This window comes from Blennius ocellaris (genome assembly GCF_963422515.1).
Source record: "Blennius ocellaris genome assembly, chromosome: 4".
NCBI classification, from domain to species: domain Eukaryota; kingdom Metazoa; phylum Chordata; class Actinopteri; order Blenniiformes; family Blenniidae; genus Blennius; species Blennius ocellaris.
This window is the reverse complement of record NC_137653.1, coordinates 6,863,578-6,891,078: the sequence shown is the minus strand read 5'-3', so window position 1 is coordinate 6,891,078 and position 27,501 is coordinate 6,863,578. Positions and strand designations below refer to the sequence as shown.

Here is a 27,501-nt window from a genome sequence, read left to right as displayed (position 1 = left end):
GACACGTTTGGATAACTGCACATCATTCATGCTTTTCATGAAGAATAAAATATTCTTTGTGAAAATGCTGATTTTGATATTAGTATTGACAATCATGCTGGTTCCAACATAAATGTATTATTATGACTGTGACAATCTAAAGCTGTAGAACCTGGCTATAAGAGCCTCAGAGAACAAATAAGCATTTTATATTCAATTAAAAATTAGTAGGAGAAAAATGAATAGAAGAAACTATTAGTAAAAGTGAAAACCATCACTAATGAAAAGAAGCTATTACTTAAAAAAAAAAATACAATTTAAATTCAAAAAGCAAGAAAGTATATTAGAAGCATCAGCAAAAATGTCAAGGAGAAAAGGAAATCTATTAAGCAAAACCTGCACATCACCATGTAGTATTCCGTTGTCCAGAATGCACCATTTATGGTCTATCTCGATCTATTTTTATTATTTTTTTTAAATCGCGTCACCCTACCCCACCCGCCCCCGGCCACTGATCCCAAGAACTTTGGACGCCCACATTTTTGAGATGGACACCCAAAACACAGATTTCCGCCTAAAACCATGCATTCGGGTGAAGAAAGCAGTAGCTGTGGCTTAAGCCTGAGGATACATGCAAGACAAGTCAGCGCTTTGTGTGTATGTGCGGGTGCGCGTGTGTGTAAAAGGCGTGTTAGGCTGCAGAATGATTGCAGGTGAGCAGAGACGCTGTTTGACTTTCAGGTGTCGGTGAAGTCTGTCAGAATTTATCGGGAGCGGTGCCGTTGGGGACTGAGCAGCCACAGAGCGGACGGACCAGGTTTAGGTAACCTCTCTGATCTGTAATGACATTTCTGAATGTCTCTGTTGAGGCTATTCTACTTTCTTTTTTTTCTTTCATGCCAAAATTAACTGTGATCGTTTGCTTCTTCAAATGACTTTCTCAATATTGGATTCATTCTTGCTCATATCCTAAATTGTGATTTGTTTGTAATCATGTTGTTTTTTTTCTTCCAGCAAGATTAAGCTGTTATTTGAAACAATGCATGCAAGTTACTAGTTTAAAGGGGACTTGAACCTTGATCCGTACTTATCTTTTTGAACATATGAACTTTAGCTCCACCGATACGAGAGGTCAAAAATGTATTCTGTGCACTATTTTGCAAACATTACCCACAAAACGACACAACTGTCAATAGTTGGTCTGAAAATAGTTGCGCTACTTCCTGCTAATAAATGATGAACAGATTACAGAGTTCTGATCAGCTCTGATTTGAGTTTGTTCACACTTCAGGTCCAACTAACCGGACATTTTAAACTGATCCAACCGAAGCCACAAAATGGTTCAATACAGCTGATCTTTGATGACAACCTTTGATGCTGGAAATTAAAGGAGTGTCCCTTTCAGGAACGCATTTCACCAGCAGATCCTTCGGCATCCTAAGCATATAACCAATAAATACACAGGCTAATAAAAGTAGCCCAATCTCAGCGATGGTTTGATTTATATCCTATTTATTTATATTTGTTTGCAGCTCTGTTGTTGATCATCTGGAGCCCTATTTCTTGTGTGGATAATTCGCCTCTGAGCTTGTGGGCACGTTTCGCTTTCCCTGTTCTATCAGGAATCGATTGCACTGTAAAATAGCTAAAAATAGCTATTGTAGGTGTATTTAAGTCTTCTTTTGTGTATTATGGGCGCAAAAAAGAAAACGGAGGAAAAGTAGGCGCTTCAGTTTCAACTTTTGCACTGTCTTTTTTTGACAGGTTGTTTGCAGCTTCCTAAAATTGTCATTAATTATTGTTTGGCTGACGCATCAGCAATGTTGTATGAAAGTATTCTGAGGATTTAATAACAGTAGAACGGCTATGAAAAGTTACACATTTACACGTTTTTAATGAGGAATGCTGAGTAATGACTTTGTCCCAAGTGCACCTGAGGTATATATATATATATAAATGTAATCTTTATTTAACCAGGGAAATAAAACCCATTGAGATTGAGATCTCTTTTTTTTTTTTTGCCTGGTCAAGAGGTTCACAGCACACATCAAAATAATCATATAATAATAATAACAACAGCTGGTGAGGGAGGTGAGAGACAATCTCCATCATTCACATTGTATTTAATTATAAACGTTCCTGTTTCAGTTGTGAATTCAGTGGAGGCTTGAGTTATAAGCCAAATAGATCAAACTCTGATCGGTCATTTAATTTTGCAGTTCAAGAACTCAGCGAGCCTTTGGGATTAAAACTGTCTGACAAACACTGTGAAATGCATGTGTTTAAGAGGCCTGGTTCACTGCAGCCGTATCATATCCATGTCTTGTGTTTGATAATCCGAGTGTCCTAACAGTGACGTGAGATTACGTCAAGCCTTCAAGAGTTTCTCCACGTGACTCCGGCTTGATCGTGTCCTCTATCTGTTTACACAGCGCCCTGCATTATTGATGAATGTGGCCTTATAGATAGGACCTGAATGTGATGAGGGCAGCAGCAGCAAGTTGGTCCTGAGGGAAAGAAAAAGAGTCGCATCTGAATGTCGTGGACAAAATCTAACCGTGCAGGAGGCGCTGGTGTTCAGACAGCAGCTGCATGAGAGGCAGACGGATGATGTGTGGAGATGTGGAGGTGATGGAGATTAGTATACCTCATCAATTGGTAGTTCAAACATCTGGCTGGGCTTTCTAAAAGGGCAGAAATAAGAGGGGAGATGTGAGTTTGAAGGCATTTCCTTGAAATGTTGCTTCATTTTTCATGGTTGTTTAAAAAGTGTCAGCAGCTTCTGTGATTCAGACTCAGTTTGATGAAAGATTTCAAGCACAGGTTCACTGGATCATTTATCACTTCACTTTATGTGCTTTGCGACTTATCTTAAAAGTTTTGTTGTGGAGTTTAAGCTTTTAATTGCATCAATTACATCAAAGGCCCGATGAACAACTCTTGCAATGTATTTTAGATCTTGAGAATGAACGTCAGTGAATACTTCGACTTTTTACATCTTCATGGTGTGTTTCAAAGTCTGATTCTCAAATTGTTCCTATTCAAATTGTTCTGGTGTTCTCTCATTTCTTTTGTTTCCTGTTTTGACTCCTGTCAACTCCTGTAATCCTTTAAGTGGACTTCAGAAGGTGTTCAAGCCAGAAAAGAGCCTCATAAGTATAATATCACTGGTTTTAGTCTGAACTTGGTGTATTATACACTGAAGTCTGTGTTTTTGTGATCTTTTGGGCGCCTGTTTATGTGTTTAAGTAAAGTTATCTGGTTATAAATGGGAAAATTACATTGGATATAATCACATTCTTTCATTTTATTTATTTTTTTTGTCATCATCATAATCTTCCTCACCTGACCAGTGACCTCCTTTACCTCACCTGTTCTAAAACGTAGCTCGGCCCGTCCTCTCTGCTCCTCGGGGAACTTCTTGTCATTCTGTGAGGCTCAGTGGCTGTCAGGCCGTGATTCATGGCCGTGTGGTTTTCAGGGCGAAGGCTCGGCAGCTGAGGCCGTGCCACTGAAACGTTCTCACGTTGGCCGACCTTTTTGGGCTTTCTGTTCGTGCGGCGTTTAACTGAAAGCACAGGCGTGCCACTTATACTAACTGCTGAATTTTTATAGGGGGTTAATCATTGATAGACTTTATGGCTGCTGTGTCAACAGTACAGACGCAGCCTGTGGCCATATTGCAAATTCCAAACATCCTACGTGTGTCTGTCACAGGGTCACCTCCACCCTTCAGACCTTCACCCTCTGTGGAAACGACATTCCTTATTTTATAGTTTTGGTAAGCGTATCAAAAGAAAAACTACTATTTCAGTGTTGTATCCTACTTTCTGCTGTGACTTTTGTAAAAACTGATTAACATTTATTGTGGACGGTGTAATAGTGGATTGGACTCTATAGCCTCATAGCAAGAAACTCCCCATCTTCGGTTTGGGTTTGTGAAGCTTGCATCGTCTCCCTGGGCCTGGATCTGCTTTCTCCTGGTAGAAGAAACGTGTTTCTATTATTATGACAAACATTGCATACAGTATAAATACAGTCTATTTTGCTGTGAAACTTTGGAACTTCCCTTAATTCGGTCATGCACTGAAGTGAAACTAATTCATGTCACCTGGGCAATTTGGATTTAGTTTGATTCTTATCTTTTTTTGGTGACTAATGCTGTGACAATTTCCTGTCCTGCATTCTCTCTTCTGTGTTTTAATTCCTTCCTGCTTTGTGTCCAAATGTAATGAATATTAATTCCTCAGTGTTTTGACATGGACGAGCCTTTGGAATGGCAGGGCGTCACGAAGTAGTAAAATTCAGGCTGAAATGTCAATGGCACATCACACGCTGGCTTATTACTGTCCAGCCGCTCATTTTCAAATCCACTTTACCTGAGGATAAAAGAAAACAGCCTTGTGAGGCCCTATAAGACAAAAATAAATATCTTTACTTCTTCATTCAACAGACTTCAAACTGGACATTTTGACAGATTGTACTATTCAAAAACAATCTAGCTTGGAATTAAACTGCAGATTGTTTTATTTGGTTTGTTTTTGTTTTATGTGGTATGTGCTGTAACCCAAAACAACATGTAAAGTGCACACTCAGCCCTGCCGCTCACACCACAGACGCTTGTTTCTCACAAATGTGGGTATAATATTCATCATCAGGAAGCATTGTTTCAATACAGAAATAATGTATCATGCGTGTGTGTGTGTGTGTGTGTGTGTGTTTCCTGATTCAACCCCTGAAACAACAAAACACGAAACTCCCATGATTTCAACCACAATACATGCAAGTGAATTCAACTGGCTCCATAATGACTTTACAGTCACCTGTTTAGTGCCGCTTAGTGGAAGCATCCAGATGTTGATCTCCCATCATCAGCACTATCAAAGTCTGGTCAATTACCTCTTGACATATAAGCATCTCACTCCCACCTGCCCTGCCCCCCTTTTCCCACCTCTCTTCCAGCCTGCTGCTCTGTCTGAGCCATTCAAGCAACAGCACAGCAGGATTATCCTTCACTCAGCAAGAAACACACATAAACTTTAGCCGAAGCTCCGGGAAGGAAGATCTCAGATCACAGATTAGGGTGGCTGGGTCCACCCCCACCACCAACACCACCACCCCTGCTCCGCACACCGATGCTCTGGCTCTCGGTCAGTCGGAAACGACCACTGGCGGCGAGCGAAAACAAACAGACAGGAGGGGAGGTGAGGAGGAGACGGGAGAAAGAAGAGAGGAGGAGGAGGAGGAGGAGAAGAAGAGGGGCTGACTGCCTGAGGAGCCCACGTGTCTCTCCTAGCTGTAGCCTTAGCCGTCGCTCTGTTCATGGAGGACTGGGGGTAAGCTTTTGTTGCTGTTGTGGGGGGCTGTGTTGCTCGCCCTCTGGAGGCATCTTGACGGCCTTTGTTTGGGGTCTCTCTCTCTTTCTCTCGCTCTCTCTCTCTCTCTCGCTCTTGCCGGATGTCTTTGATAGTGCTGGGACTTGTGGTGCTTTTTCCATGCCTGCTTTAGAGATACGGGGATTCCCGGTGCTGGAGCTGGTCTGTGATGTTTGACTGCAGGATGTACTGACGAGGGAGGAGAAAGAGTGAATCAAAGGATGGTAACTAAACCTCAGAGGCTGCTGCAAGTGTTTGGGTGTGTGTGTGTGTACGTGCGTGTGGGGAAATGCTGGTGTATTGTTTATGTGTCTACATCAGTGCACTATAGATTAGAAATACAGTCACATATGTGTCATCGTTTCGGCTGCAGTTTCTTCTCTCATTTTTGGCTTTTATAGAAATATTAAATTTTTTTTAAAAGTGGAAGAAGCAGCTGGTTGTTTTCCGACTCTGCGATCTGCCTTTATGTGAGCCAAGTAAAGGGCTTCGCTGAACAAAAGCCCCCTCTCGGCATGTAGCTAATGGATTAACCAAGCATGATAAACACCCACTTCCCTGCCCTCCACTCTCCATCACAGCCGAAGCGTTTGTTTTGCACAAAAACGTTGAACTGGACTTCTTAGAAATTTCATCCACATGAATGCGACTTTTAATTGTATTTTTCTTCTGGGGTGGGTCGAGATTTCTTGAGTGTCCACCCACTTTCCTTTCTGGTTTCATCCCTGCTTTTAACGGTGAAAAGTGTTACTACATCCTTTGGTCCATGGTTGACCCAAAAACCCACACAGCTCCCACCCCTCCCCCTGACCTCCAATCAAAATACATCTCTGCTGCTTCCCATTCTATTGTTTCACTTCTCAGGCCTCCACATCAAACGGCTTTTGCTGTGTGAGAATTTGTGTCTTTATAATGTATATTATGTGACAATTAAATGTTCTAATCAGCTTCTGTTACATTTGCCTATAGAGAAAGAAACGTAAATATACCATTTACAGGCTTGATCCATCAGGCAATCACATCTTAATGGTTTGGCCGTTTAACCTGGTGCTTCTATTTTAGCTGCAAAACGAATTGATAAACATTGTGAATGAATTTACATTCCGTGAATGTGTTGTCTTCTACCAGTTGCCTTGTTTTTATTTCTTACTGTGCTTTATTAGGGTCCGAGTGAATCTGGGCGGGACACCATTGGAATGCAGATTATTAATATTATCATTTTACTTTCTTCACATACTGCTGCATTTTTGTCGACCTAAACGTGCTGAAATCAGAAGTCGCAAATCGTTTTTTTTATTTTATTGTGTCTGGCAAAATGGCTCCATAACACCCCTTATGTTGTTTTCACATTTGCAACACCTACTCCGAGCAACACGTTTAGCACGTTTCACCTATGTCCAAGAAATTTGGTGGACATATGCGGCATGCAAGGCCGCACAAAAATGTCACTGAAACCCATACGCAAAACCGGTGCAGAGTCTCTGTGTCGTGAGCTCCGTAGTTCACACCACACACTATCAGATCAGAAGAGGAAGCTCTTGTGCGATCTGTCTTTTGTGATCAAGTGTGTGTCTCTAAATCTGCGAAGATTTGAAAACTCCTGTAGTATGTGCCTGGCTTAATATGCGTTTTTAAAATGCATATGTCTGTGAGCTGAAGTGGTGGGTGTGAGGCTGCCGCACTGGCTTTGTACTAGAATACCTCACAGCCTTGATGAATGGATAGATGGATGGATATAATTTCACACTGCCCTCAGCTCTTGTTTCATTTTAATAATCATGTCACAGCTATTGATTTCTGTAGCAGCTGTTCCTCTCGGGCCTTGGGTGACATTTTGGTGCCCAGACTGAGCAAAAGATTACTCTGCAATTAGGTGACAGAGCTCTGACAAAGGCTGACTGAGTCAGTGCTGCTGAAAATGAATAGATGGTCATTACATCTATTAACGGTGTCATGTCAGCGGAGCAGCGAGGCAGACAGCCGTGAGTTGGCGCTCACCTGATAATCACTGAGGAACGCCCTGTGTAACTTTTTATATCCACGAACAACCATCAACCTATCATTGCACCTTCCGTTTGGACTTTGTACTCATGAGTTTGACCTTATTACAATTATCAGTGTTTCAGGTGGGAAGGATTTTTGTGGTTGTGTCAGCTATTTCATTTTTGCATTCTAATTTGTCTCTGTGACGGTGTGAGAGTGAAACCTTTCAGTTTTAGTACCGGTTTTACTTGTACAGTAATATTTTAAAAACAGATTAATTGATTTCTTTCTTAAAAAATTTTTTTTTGATCTTACAAACAAAAGGAGCCATTTAAATGCATCACATCGGTCATGTATACATGATGGTTATGTACTGCGCTTTACATTATCTTCATTTTGCAAAAAAGAAGTTTGACTCCATTGATTCGGACTGGTTTATGCTTTCTTATCATATTTAATGAAATATATATTATATTTCACTTGCATTTTTATTACATTAACAGGTTTGTAATAATAATAATAATATTGAAATATACTTCAATGCAGTTTTATTTATATAGTGTTAATCACATCATATTCAACCTTTAGTATCACTCTTAGTAAAGGCGCATTAGAATTAATATTAGACTCTTGTAATCACATAAGCTGCAGTGATGTGCTCATGCTGACACCTTCATGATCAGCTCACCTTTAGAGCTGATCAATGATCACGCAGCTCTCACTCTGTGTTTACGTTCCTCCCTGCTCGTCTTCTCTTCCAGTGCATGAGGAACGTTATTCTGCCGCAGACCACGACTGCCTGAAGCCGCCCTGCCAAACTCTGGGATAATGTCTGGAGCCTACGACGAGTCCGCCTTCCAGGAGGAGAGCACAGACAGCTTCTGGGAGGTGAGACAGCCGGAATGGGGTTTGACATATTAAACCCAACAGCAAAGTGATGCTGCCTGTCGATGAACTCTCAGTGAACCCAAGGTGACAAGAATGACATGGAGCTTCATTTATTTGCTGCACATCAACACACGTTTCTCACCTAGAACAGGGTTGTTGCTGCTCACTCTGCAGAGTTGGACCACAGAGCAGTTAAAATTGCTATATTTTAATTTAACACCAAATAAATGCTGTTTTTTTTAAATAGGATTCTGCATTTAAAAACTAGTGACACTGCAGTGCTTCTCTGACTCTTCTTCTGTCTCTTTTTTTCCGGTAAATATTTACAATAGGTTGTGTTCCCTTATATGCTTTTGAACTGGAGATGTTGAGAGCTTAATTGGGGTCTCTTGTTCATGTCAATGCAGACATTTATGTTCAGATGATGACCTCGAAAAAGGATATTTGCCTCCCGCTTCAGAAACTACATGGTACTGGTTCTCTCTGTACGATTGTACATTTCATTTAAAGTCGAAGTCTTAAATACTTGAAAACAGCGGGAACAACTCCACTCCATCATAAAAGGAAAAACTAACAAAGAACTACAATACTCAAAATGTGAACACAGGAAGTTCAAAATGTGGATTAAGTCCTAAGGGGCAACACCTTAACAGTTTCAAGTTATTAATCAGATAACTGGAAAAGACAATAGGTACTTTTTACTGCAGGTTACTGCAGAACAGGTGGGAGTGGCACGATCTGAAATAAAATGCTTAACGGTTGCATCAGATGACTCATTAGCAGGAATAGTCATGTTACCTCATACTGTTCCTCCTTGAGAAAAGGTGAGCCATGGCAAACACTTTTCTACACAATGTGTCTTTAACATTCACATTTCTGACATTTTGTTGACACAGTTGAGGATATATGGGAAGTTTTTTGTGGCTTTTAAGTTAAAGACTGTCAGTCTCTTTTTATATGTATACTTTGATTCCCCATTTAAAGGAAAAGGTGAGAATTAAAAGCAACAGTAAACTGTTGCACTCATCACATCGTAATTGGATGTGGCTTGGGCTCGGTTGGTAGAGTAAGTCATTGTTAAGACCCAGCTCTGCTAGGAGAACGATACAGGTGTAGGAAGCAACCATCACCGCCTGAGTTTGGGTTAAGTGAGTATTTTATTAGTAGTTCTCAGGTTTACAATATCCAAACAGACACCCAAGGCAGAATAACAATACAACCAAGGACACAACAAAGGAGGGCCACACAAGTAACGCCCAATACTAACAGTACAGTGATTGATTTAATATAACAAAAATGCAGCTTCTTCACTTGAAAGCCATTAAGTCAAGGTTCAAACAACAAAAATTGGCTATTCAAACAAAAAACCCCTAATTAACTCAAAACAAAGCAGCTGGTACCTTCACCAAACTACTGGACGACGGGTCATGCTGACCAAAATGTAACTAAAATTCACACACTCAAAGATCGGAGGGGAGCCGAGTTCAAAAGATCACAAACTAGTTTAAACACACGCCGAGGTTCTCTGAGCAGACTGAGCAGACACTTCCTGCATCAGCCACCTTGAGGAGTCTGTTGAAGCTGTTTAAATGGCCTCAGCTGGTGGGCGGAGCCGAGCCAATCAGCAGTCATCCTCCAATCAAATTGTGCAACTGTACTTGGAGAAGACACTGAACCTCAAGTGGTTCCCCATGGAGATCAAGCGTGTGTGTGTGTGTGTGTGACTGGGAGAACCTTACTAAAAGTGTGACGTGCTTATAAGATATGACGTATGTACTAAATTAAGTCATCTGGACGTCCATCACTCCTTTCTCCTACTAGTAGTCGTGTGATTCTAGTGAGACATGATCAGCTCACCCTCATTCAATATAAAGATACATTTATCTTGACAAATTTGCTATTTTGTTCATAAATCATTAATAAATTGGAAAATATCATAATCCTGTTAGGATTTATGTGCGCAAACTGTCTGTGTGACCTCTTTTAAAGATCTTAGACAACACATTATTACAGCTGAAATGTGTGTAGTTTTATTGTTGGACTGTTAAAGAATCCATTAGCTGTTTGTTTCTTTCCCCGAGATAACAGGATGTTGCGCTTGGGTTCTAACCACCAGATTACGTCACCAACAATGCTCTCAGAGCACAAACCGCTCTCAGTAATTTGAGCAACAAGTTCCCAGAAGCCCATTCATTATACATGAGAGCTTCTAACTCTTTGAGTGTTGATGCAGGAAAACATTCAGCTCACCTCAAAGAGTACAGGCTGTCATGTTGCTTTATCCTCTGCAGCACTGTGATGCGTGTGCCCAGCAGGCACTTTAGATGGAGGAGCGCTAATGTCACTTCATACATTTGTAGCTTATAATAATAATAGATGGGCCTTGTGTTTTATCCTCATCATGCATCCCATGGAGTGTGTTCAGGAATCGGCTGGAGCAGCAAAAGGTGTTTGTTTGTAGCTCGCGCTCCCTTCATCATAGTCAGTGGCTGCGTTGGTGTGGAGCTGCTGCAGTGCCGATTGCTGACTCGGCGGCAGCGGGCCTTGTGTGGAACACAGTCATTTGTCGCACAGTCGTGCTCATTCATGTCCAAGTATGAAGTTTGTTGAGTGTGAATTTCAGGCTGAGTTATTGGTAAAAATCTATCACACACTCAGCAAAGATCCTGCTCTTTGTTTGTCATCATGAAGTGAAATGAATGCAGTGAGTTGGGAGTTTTAGTCTCTCTCTCTCTCTCTCTCTGTCTCTCTCTCTCTCTCTCTCTCTCTCTCTCTCTCTCTCTCTTCGGTCAAAGCTATCAGCTTCCTGGGAGGCTGCCGCTCCAGTGTCAGAGGAGAGTTGTAAATTATATGACATTAACCCACCCCCTGCTTTCATTGCATAACTCCACAAGCAACAACCTCCTCCCTGCTGTTCCCTTCAACCCCCCCCCCCCCCCCACCCGTTCTGCTCCCCACCTGCAGGCTGCGAGGAGAGTCGAGGCTCAGCAGCTCACATAATCAACAACAGTTCTTGATGTTCCAGTGATGTGACAAAAAATTGCCTATTCCCTGTAACGCCAATCAGAATGAGATTTACTTGAAGTCATTTAAACGGAAAGGGTTTATGAAGAAGCATATTGTAATCATATCAGAAATTATGGCTATTGTTTTTAATCTTGTTTTGGATCTCTCGCATGAATCCCCAACTCGTTTTCCTGAATCCCACTGTGTTTCTGCTTCTACACCAGGTTGGAAACTACAAACGCACCGTGAAGAGGATTGACGACGGTCATCGGCTGTGCAATGACATGATGAACTGCATCCAGGAGCGTGCCAAAATTGAGAAAGCGTACGCCCAGCAGCTGACCGAGTGGACCAAACGATGGAGGCAGCTGATAGACAAAGGTGTGGTTCACACGAGATATACCTTCATCGTGGCAAAAACACCAGGGGTGTAGACAGTAGTAAATAACCAAAAGCATTTAAAAGTGGTGGTTGTGGATTAGACCCGGCTGTTCAATCCCCATCTCCATCTGTCTACATATTGAAGTTTCCTTGAGGAAAATACTTAATCCAGATTTCCTCCCAGCAGTGGGTAAGCACCTTTTGCGACAGCCTTTACCAAAGACGGTGTGTGAATAGGTTAATGCGACTGATCACGTGAAGCTCTTTTGCAGTCTAACATTACCTTGACAGTTTTATTTTTTTTTGTCTTTAAAACGGCTCTACTTCCAGCAGTTGCATGTGTACATACTCTTTTTGGTACTCCATAGATCCATTATCAGCCTTTCTCTATATATGAGCAATTTTCATGCAAACTCAAGTTAAAGCCATTTCATACATTACAAGGCATTTGTCCTTCTGATATGTTTGTATCACACTTCTCCATGGCGACATATTTGATGTCATTACCACACCACAGACTGAAAATACCTGTGCCCCCACATTTCCTCATTGATAAAAATCCATATCTTTAAAACTGACCGGTCTCACATTTTCCCTCCAGGGCCTCAGTACGGGACCGTGGAGCGAGCCTGGATAGCGTTGATGACGGAGGCCGAGAAAGTGAGCGACCTCCACCATGATGTGAAGAACCTCCTGATCAACAACGATTTTGAGACGGTGAAGAACTGGCAGAAAGACTCGTACCACAAACAGATGATGGGGGGATTCAAGGAAACCAAAGAGGCGGAGGATGGCTTCAAGAAGGCCCAGAAACCCTGGGCCAAGAAGCTGAAAGAGGTGAGACAGAGTGTGAGGCTGGAAACATCAGGGAGTTTCAATCTCCATCTTTGGAGTGAAAGGTCGATTGTACTGTACTACCTTACTTTGATTTGTGAAAGCTGGTGTTTAGAAACCAGAACAATTTAAGGCTTGACTTTGTTCAATTTTCTCTGTGTTTTTCTGTTGAAAAGGAATCCATGTACTCAGTTGACGCTTGACTAGTTGGTGTCCGGTGCGACGAGAAGCTTCTTTGATGTGTTTGTGTTTCCTTTCCCCTTCAGCTCGAGGCCGCCAAGAAGACGTACCACATGGCTTGCAAAGAGGAGAAGCTGGCGTCCACCAGAGAGGCCAACAGTAAAGGAGAGGCCTCCGTGACAGCCGACCAGCAGAAGAAACTCCACGAGAAGCTGGACAAGTGCAAACAGGACTCGGAGAGGGTGAGATCATCCAGGACGCCTGTGGGAGCATATTGATGCTTCAAAACGTTTTCGATAATGTCATTGGCTCAAACTGTTTCAAAGTGCAGGTATGAAACAGTATCAGGTCCTTTTGAATTTAGTGTTAGTAAAAAACTGGAACAATTTTGTTTTCCAGCATGCAGTGTGTCCTCTTCCTCTGCGGGTTGCTGCAGTGTTTAAGTATCTCAGAGGGGAGGAGGCAGATTGCTGGAGTCTTTGGACAAGAATGCAGTTTCTCATCTAACACTGGATTTGAACTGCCAATTAGTCCCGAGTAGTTATATGATGCATTAAAGTGATTGGATAACCTGTTTACAGGTACTCTTTTTTAAGTAATTTTTTTTAAAGTTGATTTCCTTTTTCTTTAGCATTACTGACCTGTGCTTAATGGATCTAAGTGGATGCAAAGTTTTGTTTCTTTATTTACATAGAATGAATTAATGAATTAAGGGTGCTAACTATGAAATTCAAAATTTGTTATATTATCATGATGTGTCATTCATCATCACGTTCTATAAAAATCTTTATATATGTCGAATGTTTGCCTCCTTTTTAAATCTGCACATTCACACACTGTCCCATTATAAAAAAGGCCATGTGTGTTTTGAACACATTGTAACAACAACAACACTATAAGGCTGGAAATACACAGAAAACAAAGGACAACAGGATCTTGCATTGACAGTGATGCATAATTATAAGTAAGGGTCATTTTCGTCGCGAGACAAATGAAACGGTAGGAAGAAGGCAGGAAAATGTAAAGACGGAGGTGATTTTTAACAAAACACTTTCTGGATTTTGGTCTTTTCTCCTCTCTTGACAGGAAAATAGCTGACATGTCCTGAAGTGATCCTCTGAGAGTGTGTGTTTTTGTGTGCGTTTTCAACGCAGGCGAAGGAGAAGTACGAGAAGTCTCTGGACGAGCTGAGTAAGTGCACCCCGCACTACATGGAGAACATGGAGCAGGTGTTCGACCAGTGCCAGCAGTTCGAAGAGAAGAGGCTCGACTTCCTCAGGCAGGTGCTGCTGGACGTCAAACGCCACCTCAACCTCACCGAGGACCAAAGGTTTGAAGGCTCCCCCCCAACGCTCCCTTCGCAAGACGAGACGCCATCAACCATGAGCTGACCCCTCATTGTCTGTCCACAGTTATGTCTCAGTGTACAGAGAACTTGAACACACCATCACATCGGCCAGTGCACAAGAAGATCTGAAATGGTTCAACAACATCCACGGCCCCGGCATGCATATGAACTGGCCGCAGTTTGAGGTACAACAGGAAAAGACTGCTAAATGTACCTACTGCATTATTTATGAAACCGCGAGCCTGAGCCCTGCGGGGATGTATTGGTGTTTACTTTGTTGTCCTGAAAGTAAATGGGATTGAGACCGTTTTCATCACACACATCAAGAAAAGGCTGAACACACACACAAAAAAAAAGATTGAACAGAACTGAAAAATTAAACTGAGAAAGAAAACAATCCGAACCAGACTTCCTCAAACTAGAATCACTGAAATTACTCACATATTTATATCCGTAAATGATCATGAAATCTGGACAAAACATAACAAATGATCTCAAGACCTGATTTTTACTTCAATAAAAAATCTCCCTGTTTTTAAACCTTAGAGTAAAAAAAAATTTTGAAAAAATCTTGCAATGTTATGTACTTTTGAATTTTATATGGGAAGGTTTCAAATAGCAAGATTTCTCCAAATCCATCTTTCATATTGAATTAGATTTGTTAGCAGTAAGTCATGCAGAAGTCTTCATTGATGCTACAATAAGCGCTGAGATGCTCTGATGAATGGCGTTCATCCAAATTAAAAGCAGCGTCTGATCAATTCGCCAAAATCAGATGTGTCCATTACGTTTTGACATTTCCACAGGAGTACAACCCAGATCTCTCGCACCACATCACAAAGAAGGAAAAGTCAAGGAAAGGGACTGACGTCATGCTGACTCACGTAACCTCCGCAGTGGACCACGCTCAAGCAGACCGGGGAAGGTGGGATATCATCGCGTCACTTCTTCTCAACAACAAAAAATCACTTTTAGCATTTTGTGCTAAACGTTTCTACTTTCTTAAAAAGTGCTGACAACACCTTTGATGGTCACAGTTGCAGTAGAACTGGACGGAAGGTAGATGATTGCCGTCTTTGTAAAAATGTGTGGGTTTCAGCGTGAGCAGCTACGAGAAGAACCAGGCGTACACGGCCTCCACCGAGTGGTCAGACGAGGACCAGACGGCCCCGAACTCGGGCAATGACACCAACGGGGGGTCCAACCCGTTCGACGAAGACGCGGTCAAGGGCGTGCGAGTGAAAGCGCTGTACGACTACGACGGCCAAGAGCAGGACGAGCTCACCTTCAAAGCGGGTGAGTGAGGCTGTCGTCTTCACACTAATGAACGCCTCTCCACTCGTCCCCATCCAGCCCTACTCGACTCCATTTTTTTTTTTTTTTTTAAACCCGATCACAACAAGAACGCTCACAATCAGAAATAATCCTCATCGAGCAATGGTGATGTGCAGACGTTTCTCTGTCCGGTGGCCGACCAGAGGATTCAGTGGGAGCTTGGCGGAGTGACCCGCTGCGAGTATCGGGAGTTCTCCGAGCCACAGATACCACCGGTGTTTCAGATTAACCGGTTTCCCTGTTAACTGGTGACCGGCTTCCTCAAGCGTCCCCCCCTTTTCACAGGAAATGTTAAAAACCCAACCCAAACCCGTAGCTGTCCTCGTAAACGCTATTTAACCACATTTCGTTTAAAGTATCATACTGTTATGTTTGTCTTATTTTTACATCAGCTGTTGCTAACGGCTTGTGGCAGAAGTCACCAGTTCACAGGGGCACCAGTGAAACCATTACAATATAGTATATATATATATGTATACTATATTGTAGTGGAAAACGAACAAGGCAGAGTCGAGTCGAGGCGAAGCGAGTCGAGTCGAGTGGAGTAGGGCTGAGTAGGTACTTGTGGAAAAGCATCATAAGAGTTCCAAGTATTGCTATTTCACCTAATTTCCTCCGTTTTTTTTTTTTTTTTTTTCTCTTAAAGGTGACGAGCTGACGAAGCTGGAGGAAGAGGACGAGCAGGGTTGGTGTAAAGGTCGCCTCGACAGCGGCCAGCTGGGCCTCTATCCAGCCAACTACGTGGAGCCCATCTAACTGAGGACAGGAGCCCCTCGGGAGGTCAAAACCCAGACTGAACCGTCCGCTCATACCTGCACATTGCCAGAGACTTCAAAGCAAAGCTTCCTTTTCCTCGTCGGGCACCGCGAGCCCTCTTCAGACTTTACCCAGGCCAGGACCACGTCACTTCCAGATACTGCAGAACTGAAGCAACATGTTTTAGCCTCTTTTGTGTGTAGCTGCGTTTTGATATCAGCCGTGATGCTAACATGCTAAAGTATGTTCCCTCATCATGACACGGTATCATCAGACGTGCCTCGATAGCGAGAATGAGCTATGCATTGTGCATTTCATGTATATATTTTAACCTTTTTTTTTTACAGTCTGGATGCTTGTACAGTTTTTTTTGTTCTTCAATGAATACAGTGTTTTTCTTTCTTGGTATTTACATGTTTAATCTAAAAGGAGTGTTTTGACGATTTGGGAAATGCACTTATTATCTTTTTGAGAGTTGGATGCAAGTATTTCTATCACTCTGATTTTTAGATCCACAATACACTCGGTAGGTAATTAGCTTATCTCAGCACGTTGATTTGAGTTTTGTTCTTAAGGGGGAATTATCTTGAGAAAATGTTTCCACTCTTTTTAGGATGAATTATGAAGATAGTATGGGTGATGCGGTGCGGTCTTCAGCAGAGAAGGAGAGGACTGATTCTGTTTAAGCCTAAAAATTTTTTTAAAAAACTCTCGACCCCTTAACTCGACATTTTCAAGTGAAAGTGCAAAACTTTCATTGGTATCAATGCTTTTCAGCTTTTTACTGGACCAAAAAAAAAAATCTTCCAGCATCTCTTCAACCAACTATTTAATAAAATTATGTTTGTAGTGGAGACAACAACACAGAAGTAGTCATTGGCTGAGGTTGTAGCAGAAGCAGTGACACTGACACGAAAGGCTCAAATGTACTTAAATAGATCCAGTTACATTCTAAAAAGTTGGGGTGGCGGAAGACTTCAAGCTAATTTATTGAGTTAAAGTGACCCAAATGTAACAGTTGAGAAATAAAAACATATTTTCAGCACCGTTTGGGTTGTAATTTAAATAATTCTCAAAAATTATGAATCTGCAACTTATATTGCATTAGTGTGTAGAAACAACATTGCTGAGAAGGTGGACTCGTATTTAAATGCTTCAAAACTCAAGAAAAGTGTGCTTAAGTCAATCTGAAAACCTTTGAAAGGTCAAAGCGAGGCCGACTATTTTCCCCCCCAGATTTCTGCTAAGCTAACTGCCTCTTCTAACTCTACAGGTGAATATTAATAGAATACAGTCAAAAAGTAAATTTTCGTAAAATGTATTTCAAACAGTTAGTATATTTAAAATTTTATTGTACAAACTGAAATATTTCAAGCCTTTTTTTTTAAAGGAATTTATCCTTTTAATATGAGCTTATAAGTCATAGGAAGCAAAAATACAAGATTTATTATTATTTTTCCTATTTATTCGCCAGGAGGCCATAATTATCATTGTTAAAAAAGATGTTTGAATATCATGAGGGTTTTTTTCTTTTTCTTCTTTTCTTTTTTTGAAGTAAATTACCCCAGACTTGTTTTTGTTCCTCTATCTACAGCAAGACGCTGCATTAGCATTTTGAAAGGAGATGAAAGTCGCCCCACCATCAGTATAAAAACACACACAGTCGCTGTGAGCCGAGCTCATCTTTGAAATGGAAATACGTGCTCTACCCAACACTGCGAGGATTGTTTACATTAACCTCTGCTGTCCCACCCGTCTGCAATAACGTGCCTGTTATAGCTATTACCCCCAGTTGATTATTAATTTTCTCTCTGTGTTTTGAATGAAAACCTGCCTGGAAACACACTTTGCAGCTGGTTTATACGTAGATCAGCCTCATTCCACATCTGAGGCTTTTTTGTTGTTGTTGTTGTTTTTATTTAATTCATCTAATAAGATGTGTTTGCTATGTGTGAATGTGAGTGACTCTGCATTATCAGCCCTCAGTTCTCCCCTCTGTGATTATGTGCATGCTGATGCTCCCACACACACTGTTTACCGCTCTGATCTGAAGCGATCCAGCGCATGGCCTTGATTTGTTTCCACCAAATTACTGACTGAATCTTGATGAAATTAAAACCCCTACACTATGATGATGAGGATGATGATGAACTATTTACCAAAAATACAGACTGTATCAAAATGTGAATATGTTTGCTTTAACCAGAAAATGTGAATCAAACCTTACACAGAGGCGTGTGGCTGCGTGGTACTGGTGAAATGAGACTCCCGGTTGCCACACACGTCGATGAGGCCTGTTCTTTTGTCAGGGAGGGCAGGCAGGTGTTGTCTTACTAATACAGACAGAGAAAGCTGCAACAAGAAAAGCTGAAAGAGAAGCCATCTCTGAAATATTGATGAGGCGATTGTCTTTTTTTCTTTTCCCCCTCTCTGCCTGCGGGAACCAAGTTCATTTTTACACGATCTGAGAGGGAAATATCTCGTTTCTGTGCTGTTTCTGCCTCCGTACGCTTCTTGTGAAAGTGTTGCTTGTCTTAGCACTGGATTCCGAAGGGTGATATATATATATATATATACATTGCCTTATCTAAACCTGCCACTCTGCCACTCTAAAGACTCTGTAGCATCAACTTCAACAGAGCGAAAAAGAGGTCACCTGCACAGAACATGACTCCAGCGTCTCTGGATCAGTTTACAGCAACAAGACATGCAGGCCCCGTTTGACTGGAAATTACATGAATTAAAAGACTCCAGAATCTCAACTGCGTTAATGACTGTATTTGAAACAAACTGGGACTGTCTATAGTGTATTGTAATAAGAGTGGCATCCACTGTGAAACTCCTGAAGGATTGGGAAAGGATATTTAAAAAGCTGAACTTCTCTTTTTTTTTTTTGCCTGATGTACATGCTTGAAACATTTATCTGCAATGTCAAGGAGAAACTTAAAACTTACAGGGCTCTCTTTCTTCCTCTCTCCCTCTCTTGTTTTTAGATTAGCGCTGTATTTTCCAAACTGTAGTGCCTGTTCATCTGCAAAAGGAAAAATAAACAATGTCATCATGAAACTGAGGCAATGACTTTAAAATGAAGAAAGAAAAGAAAAGATAAAAATGTATATGAATCCCTAGAGGGTAGAAAATGATGTCTACTAAGCAAAAATAACTAAATCTAGAAAATAAAAATATAACTGTTTGGGAATCTTTTAAAGTTGGATATGTGACAGCATATCCAGTTTGAGTACGTTGGAGCAAGTGCCAGGTTTTTAGTGCCATCTAGTGGTATTATTTGAGATTGCAACCATTTTTTTTTTTTTTCATTTTTAAACCATGTTTTATTTTTTCTGTACTGTTTGGATTATTCCAATTTACTGTGTGTTTAAGAAACAGAATAACCCTGTTCTATATCTCTCAAAATAATTAACATATACAATACATCTGCATCTTATTGTATGTCCCTTCTTCAAACTGTAGCTTCACTAGATTCAACATGTGCGCCCACTAGAGGTCACTACAGGACAATCATATATAAAAATCAACCAATCGAGTCATTTTGCCATGAACCCCAACAGCCACCATTCATCCTCAAGATAAATTCATATAGGATGATTTCATTAAAGAATAACTACGTCAGAGCAGTGGACTTCAGGACTCTCCTCCATTCAACCTCAGAGTTGAGTGCCACAGTTGACACCTTCTGGGCCGGTCTGTGTGGAGTTTGCATGTTCTCTCAGCGTGTTTCCTCCAGAAACATGCGTCCATTTGTCCACTGGTGACTGTAAATATGAGTGTATGTAACTGCTTGTGTTTATCTTGTGATGGCAGTTTGTGAAGATGTTGGCCCTTAAAGAAAAAAATTTAAGATATTGATTTTAGAGGTTAAAGAAAAGAAAGCATCACTCTTGCATTGTCGCCTCTTTATTTCTTCACTGTGATGCTTATAACTGACAGAAGCTCGCTTGAGGAGTGTCGAAATCCTTTCTCTTTCTTATCCATTTGCTCTCACTTATTCTGAGCAAAAAGTTACAAAAAAAATAAAATAAAAATAGGGAAGCCTTTTCTTTTTCCGTGACATTAAACAGCTGCAGATAGCTCCAGGCCTCTTTGTGTTGGCAGTTTATTGGCCCTCTGACTCACACGAGGAGAAAAGTTAATCATGACACATTCTGAAACCTGTTGGAACAGTTTGTAATTGGGGGAATGTGAAATGTCAATAATGAGCTGGACCAGAAAAGAATACACATTTGAAAAAAAAAAAAAAAAGTAATTACATAATGATTGTTGAGTTTCACAAAATGTTTTTTTTTTGCAAGCAGCAGTTCAGTTCAAGCTCAGATCAGGTACATTTGTAAGGTGATTCCAGCTAAAAAAAAAAAAAAAGTGGTGGTAAAAAGCTGTAGTGATGCAAAATACAGACACTTACTGTAAAGTAGTGTGTGTGTGTGTGTGTGTGTGTGTGTGTGTGTGTGTGTGTGTGTGTGTGTGTGTGTGTGTGTGTGTGTGTGTGTGTGTGTGTGTGTGTGTGTGTGTGTGTGTGTGTGTGTGTGTGAGATCTCCTCCCACAATCCAAACAGACATTTGTTGGGTTAATTGACGGCTGTAAATGTAATGGCTTTAGTGTGTGTGTGTGTGTGTGTGTGTGTGTGTGCTACTACAGCTTGATCTGTATAAGTTTTACAGTCATAATTGTATTAATCGTCTCAGCCCAAGTGCTCTCAGTTTTGACAACAGAGCTTGTAGTTAAGGAATGTTCCTCAAAAAATCTATTGACGTGAGAAATTATTTCAAACATACAACAGCCTTCAACCAATAAACTATGTTTATAACACAAACGTTTTAATGTAATCTAAAAGTGTAATAAGAGCAGTTGTGCAGTGTGAAGGTTCAGAAGTTGCATGACTTTCTATGAAGCCTCATCCACCGGACCAGGATTATGTGTTTTTTCTAGCTAATTGATCCAAACATCCACTGACAATTCAAAACCTTTTCTGTTGTTAAAAAAAAAAAAAAAAAGACTGGCATCATGACATCACCTTCGATTTTCTGGATCTTTGAATACATTTCGGTGATAAGGTTTTCTTCTTACTGCAGATAGTTATTTCTAATCACTGTGTGAGGGAGGTAGGCTTTACCTACAATCTTTTCCAATCCAGGAAATTTTGCCCTGATTACACAATCTAAAATTGTATAGTTTCTCTAACCAGAAGCCCCAGTCTACCTGATGATTGCTGCCCTTTGTGCAGCCTGATTTTTATTTAACCCTGAGGTTTTGCTATAGTCCTCTCTGAATAAAACTGATAGAGAAGATACAGCGCTCTCATTATCATGAATGATTCTAAATGTTTACATTTTTTTTAAATTTGGACGTAAAAATGCATTTCATGATAGCAACGCTATTCCCTCCTGCAGAGACTGCAAAGGCGAGTTCGCCTGTTACTGGGCATGCGCATTTCTCCCACTCTCTCAGCGGATCCAATTGGAAATAAACATGGCGGCCCCGTAGTGGTTTGACTCACGGTCTATATTCTAGTTTTATCGTCCATATCAGTAGTTTTATAGTTGAGACTCACCCCTGATAGTATCTGATGCGTCATCAGTCCATATGGATGTCGGGTGCTCTCCATTTTCTTCGCGTTTATCGCATATTGATCTCTACACATTTGTCTGCTGTTTCATTACAAAATCAAGCAACAGCGCCTTCCCGTGGCCTGGCATACTAACGACATCAGTCTGCGTGTCAACACGCTCCTTTTTTTAACGGATTCGGTGTTGTCATATTAAACGTTGCCGTGTAAATTGGGCCTTAGTGGTAGTTATAAATTACATGGGAATTAGAGCCTCATGCATGGCTATCTGTTAGTGGACATAGTGCTATCTTACAAACTACAAACGCTTCATTAATTTCATGTTTGCTTTCCATTAGATGCATCCATTGATACTTACCATTGAAATTAATGGTCCATGTTATGTCAACACGGTTGATTGTGTTTAGAAGATGAAGACGTTGCTTGATTTTTCACATGGAGACAGTAAGATTTAGTTGAACTCATCAGAAAGAATAACAGAGTCACGCTGATGCAGCTGTGTTGTAAAAACAATGAATTTTAATTGTTTTACTACATATGTCCGTATTTATTTACACAACGTTTTTCAAAGTCGTGTGGGTTTTTTTGTTTTTGTCTCCCACTACATATAATGCTATGTACTCATTTATAAACCATAGTAGAGAGGATAAAATATATACAAGGAATGCATAACATCTTTCTTTACCAAATGAATCCCGAGAAAACACAAATACACAGGTGACGGAATCACCAGGCGACAGGTTTCCACCATTTCTTTCCTGCAGCTTTCACGTGAGATAGAGAGGAAAATGACTCGTACTGTGGTTTAATAAATTCCTCGAAACAACATTAACCACACTTTGAAGAATAGGAAAGAAAAACTGAGGCCAGCTGCAAGTGGGGAGCAGTGATCAAGAGCAGTCAGTCGTCATTGGCCAAGTTGAAGATAACTGGAATCAACTTTATAGGAAAGAAACCAGGCAGACCATGCAAATGGCAAAAAAAGGCAGTTTATTTATCGTTTTCTAATATGGGTTTGTTTCGTTGTGCTGTAAGAAAAAGCCCTGACCCCTTGCAAGACATATTTGATGAAACTTTGAGTATCATTTAAGTGTTCTCTCCTTTCTTTTTTGGGAGTTTAAAAATATAGCCACCTTAATTTAAAATGCATTCAGTTTACATGTTGGTCGTTTATCTTAGCAGTTTGGTTGGTTTTTTAAAAAAAAAATCCTCATTCTGCTTCTTTTGAAAACAAGTGTCGTGATAAGTTGTAATAATTGCACAGTTGAAATTCTGATAAGTATGTCTAACAGGCAATATTTCCAAATTTCCATCAGTCATACAACAAAATAATTAGTTACTTTATGTTTATATTAATAACTATTCGAAATAACTAGTAACTGTAATCCTTTATCGAGTTTCTTTCTTTGAATATTTCCCAACACTGGCTGCTGCAACTGTTATTTCACTCTGAGCACTGCAAAGTTTGTACCGTTACGGTCGGTCAGTGAACTTGTCTTGTGTCGTCTTTCCACAGGATTCAGTGTTCAAGTGCATAGTGAGAAGTCTCCGCCTCCTCCGCCTCATACTGGGTGGACAAACTGGTACACCAGTCTCTGAGACACGTCGGGCTTGCGGATGATGCCTTTCTTGTAGTACTGACGTATGGAGCGGCTCAGCTTGTCATAGTTCATAGCGGGGCGGTTCTTTCTGAGCCCCCAAAGTCTTGCGACGTGAGCCGAGTCTTCAATTTTGAAAATACCTGATGGTAATCACAAAGAAGGTGTAAGTGTTTGGAACAGCACGACTCAGAGCATCCACAACAATACATCATAGAGATATCTTGTCTTATATTCAGTTAAAATGATTGACACATTAAAGCTTTGTGGAGACTGTTTAACAGGGTTAATTTATGATGAGAAAATGATGCATCTCTTCAGATGACACTCCAAACGTGATCAGAGGTGAGAACAGAAACTGGGTGTTGAGGTATGAACAAAAAGTCTCATTTAAAATGTTGGAGTGTGACTTCAAACAATGAGAAATGTCTGAGAATCAGATGAAAGAAAGGAGCTGAAGAGGAAGAGATGAAAGTGTTGAAGAGGTCAGAAGGCTTTTCTTTTTGTTTAAACAAATATGCATATATTTAATAAAATGTCTTCAAATTAGGTTTTTTTTTCGTTTTTGCTCTGTCAGAACGTTAAACGGAGACAAACCATGAAAAGTACCTTTATCCTTGTTGAGCCAGCGGATGCAGCGGCCGTAGCTGTGAGGTTTGAGCAGGAGCTCTCTGAGAAACTGCCACAGATGAATGGGCTGACCTGAACAGGAAGAGTCGGCCTCAGACCACAGCTCCTCGCCACCTGCTCAAACACGTCCAAAATATGTGGTCTGTCATTTTATTGACAACATATAACACACACTGCCTTGGGGAGAAATTTCTGTATATACTAGCTGCAAAATGTACTGTAAATCAAAGACCACAGTGTATATATCTATATATGACTATTATTACTCACTGGAGTTCAGTTAAACAAGTCATCAGAGGTCTATAATATATATATATATAAAACATCTTATTGTTTTTATTGTTTTAATATTTTTATTTACAATGTACAGCACTTTGTTTCAGCTGCGGCTGCTTAAAAGCGCTTTATAAATAAAGTTGATTGATAGAATTGTGATTTATAGGTGGCAAGTGTACAAATGGAAAGCAGTAATGAGCACTTAGATAGTTTGTTGCATTTTCTGAAGGCCATTTCAGTGAAGATTTATGAGAAAAACAATCCCACCTGTAGTTTTTGTCTCTCCAACTGAACACCGCTCTTTCATCCAGGCGGCTGCAGAGAGAAGACACATTCCGCATAAAGGAGAGAATTAACTCAAATGATTTAATTCAGGACAAAAACATACACACTCAAAGTTTCATAGCGACTCACAGGATAATAAAGTCATCACAGGAGGTGATGAACTTGTTAAACAAATATTACCTGACTTCCATATGTCCAGGTGAGCGTGCAGGGTGTCTCCACACTGTGGCGAGCGGTGGCGGAACTCCTCCTCGCTCATGGTGCACAGATCCTTCCCCGTCAGCTCCTGGAAGGCCTTTCCTGCATGAGGCAACCTGTACAGATGTTCAGTCCACAGGAGCCACTTCTGGACGTTCCCTGTGCTCCACTCGATAGGGTCTACAGGCATGGGACAAACAAAAAAAAAAAAAATAGGGATATGCTGGGTAAAGGCCCAATAAATCAACATCATGCACGTGGCCATTGTTTCAGAGGGGTTGAAGCCTTTTTAAAAAATATCTTCCAAATCAACTGAAACCACAAGGTAATCATGTTTTTATGCCACCATAATTCTAGTCAGTTAAACAAAAGACCGGACATCGTGTAGGTTTATGACAGCCAGAAGCTGTACAATACATTAAAAAAAAGAAAAGAAAATGCTTCCTCTGTTTGCTTTATGAGCAGAGGAGACCTCGCCCTTAAGACTGTGTACACGGCTGCTGGCAGAAAAAGAGCCGTCGCTGTCACAAACCAGGAGAACTCCTGCAAAGGTCAGGATTAAACAGATCCTGGAGGACGCAAACACAACTCTGCGTCAGTAAGGAGGTGATTAAAGAGATCTGTCAGCTTTCCTGGGCTATCCACGTGAACACGTGTTGATTTTAGGAGCAAGACCCAGTAGCTTAAGTTTCTCTAAATCAACATTTCTGTATTTGCAAGTTATGAGCAACACGTTAGAGGCTTTTATTCATTGTGAAAAATGTCATGTTTGCCTTCAAGTTCAGTCTCTTTGTCTATTAAGTGTCATGATACGAACAGGTGCAGGTGTAATGGAAAACCGCCTACCTGGAGTGATGTTTAGCAGCTTGCAGGCCGTTTCAATGTCCTTCAGCACTTCTCCCACCACCATGCTCTGCACCTGCTCCAGGGATCGCTCCTCCTCCTGCCCCTCCAGCCCGGGCGAAAGTCCTTGTTCCTGACTATCAATGACGGGACACTGCTCAGGCTCCTCCTGGGCCTCCATACGAGTCATGGGTATAGGCAGCGTGGAGGTGGCCTCTGACACCTTCACCAACCACGTGGCCTCTTCAGTGAGGAGCATGTCGAAGCAGGAGAGGTAGAGGCCCGGTATTCCACGCTCCAGGGCTTCCATGCTGGGTTTGGTTTCCCCCATGTCCCACAGTTCTGGCGAGAACCGGGTTCGATCTGGGTGGGCGAGTGCATCCTCCGCCATCCCAATCCTAGACGCATAGGTTCCTTCCAATAAGCCTGGGCTTGACATAGCTGCTACCTGGCAGATAAATGACACAATAGAGCCCACAGGAAATTGGTGACCTCAACATGAATGGACGTGCATACTTTAAAAAAAGCATACAAATATTCAAGGTTAAACATCCTTAAACAGCAGTCCTGTGAAAGAATGTGAAGATGGTGACAAATCTGTTGAAATCACCAAACTGCATCTCAAAGACAACAGATAAACTATTGAAATATACAAAATAAAGTGAAATCGGCAAGATTATTGGTAAATCTGCAGTCACTAAATTTTTGGTGGTCAAACATGGAAAACGTGAGAACTTTTTAAATAGTCATGATAAAGTGATGGCTACGGTACCTTTAAGAATAGTTCCTTCGTTGCAATTTTCTGGCCGCTAATCTAACGACTGTTTTCATTTTGTGAGAAACTCGGACAGAGAAGCTGCGGGCAGACAGATGCTCACGGCAGCTCAGAGGTGAAACTGTGCAGGACGATGCTCTTTTAAGAACCCAGAGTCTAATGCAGATGCCCCTGACGTGGGAAATGACCCTCACCGGAGTGAAAACGCACACAGCGCCGCCAGGCGTGGGGGAGAAGTGGATTTGACTGAGTCTCTTACTTGCGGGTCAGTGGCCCGGAATGATACGTGTCCTGCGGGTGGGTGACTTGTATTGAGACCTGAAGCAGCTCTGTCGTCTGCCCTGGCTTTCAAGGTGCCGTCCCTGCAGCTCTCTGTCTCCATTGTCAGCTGGAGATTTTAATCAAATGGAAGTTGGATGATGGGGAGAAGAGCCCAATGTGCCCCGGATTGTGTGTGTTGGAAAACCACCCAAATTACTTTTTGTTCACTAGACCTGGACCGATGGGTGTAAATGCTCCTTTTAACGAGTGACTGTCATGGAACACACAGACGTCAGCTCTGGCAATCTTGCAATCTTGCATGTAAGAAAAGACGCAAGAAGATAAGAAATACTTTATTAATTCAGAGTGTCATAACTGCAGGGACCATATGGTGATCACGGTGTGTACCTGCCACAGCTGGCATATGAACAGACACTCTGCTGTCATGCACCAGGTTATCAGTGGTTGAGGCTGATGCCACCGTAAAAGAAGTGTGGAATTTGACAATGGACATACAATTTAGGCGCCATAAAAATGACAAAACCATAGACTACACCCATCAGGACAAAATCTACAATAAAAAAAAGAAGGTTTATCATGAATGAAGTTGGAAGCTTTGCTCAGAAAGAAAGAACACACACACCCCAAGCACATAAACAAGCCATTAGGGCTTTTTGTGTTTATGCTTCATTATTCACTGTTTCAAACATAATAGAATCTAATTGAATTGTCTCTTTTACCATAATTTGTGGTCATGTCGATGTTTAGCATTTAAAATGACTCTTCCAACAATATTTATCACTATGTGAATCTTTCTACATGTGATGACTGCCATTGTAAAACCAAAAAAGAAGAAAAGTCTTGGTGAAAAGTCTTAATTCATATGTGCACGAACCATGTGCGTTTGATCTTAACATATCCTACAACAAAAATGTATGATGCTTTCTACATTATATTTGGATGTGAAATTATGTAAAATAATGGAGTT

The 27,501-nt window shown here is 41.2% G+C and overlaps 2 protein-coding genes across 2 annotated transcripts; one reads left to right on the top strand and one right to left on the bottom strand.

Moving 5' to 3' along the window:
* Nucleotides 1–8,165: 8,165 nt before the first annotated feature.
* Nucleotides 8,166–16,065, top strand: pacsin1b (protein kinase C and casein kinase substrate in neurons 1b; the record flags this gene model as incomplete). Its single annotated transcript, XM_080495471.1, has 9 exons — nucleotides 8,166–8,225; nucleotides 11,456–11,612; nucleotides 12,214–12,449; nucleotides 12,713–12,868; nucleotides 13,781–13,956; nucleotides 14,039–14,159; nucleotides 14,781–14,899; nucleotides 15,074–15,270; nucleotides 15,956–16,065. 9 exons carry the CDS (start codon nucleotides 8,166–8,168, stop codon nucleotides 16,063–16,065), a joined length of 1,332 nt encoding a protein of 443 aa, XP_080351597.1.
* Nucleotides 16,066–23,209: 7,144 nt separating this feature from the next.
* Nucleotides 23,210–25,916, bottom strand: spdef (SAM pointed domain containing ets transcription factor; the record flags this gene model as incomplete). Its single annotated transcript, XM_080495581.1, has 5 exons — nucleotides 23,210–23,388; nucleotides 23,855–23,989; nucleotides 24,419–24,466; nucleotides 24,617–24,814; nucleotides 25,481–25,916. 5 exons carry the CDS (start codon nucleotides 25,914–25,916, stop codon nucleotides 23,210–23,212), a joined length of 996 nt encoding a protein of 331 aa, XP_080351707.1.
* Nucleotides 25,917–27,501: the final 1,585 nt, after the last annotated feature.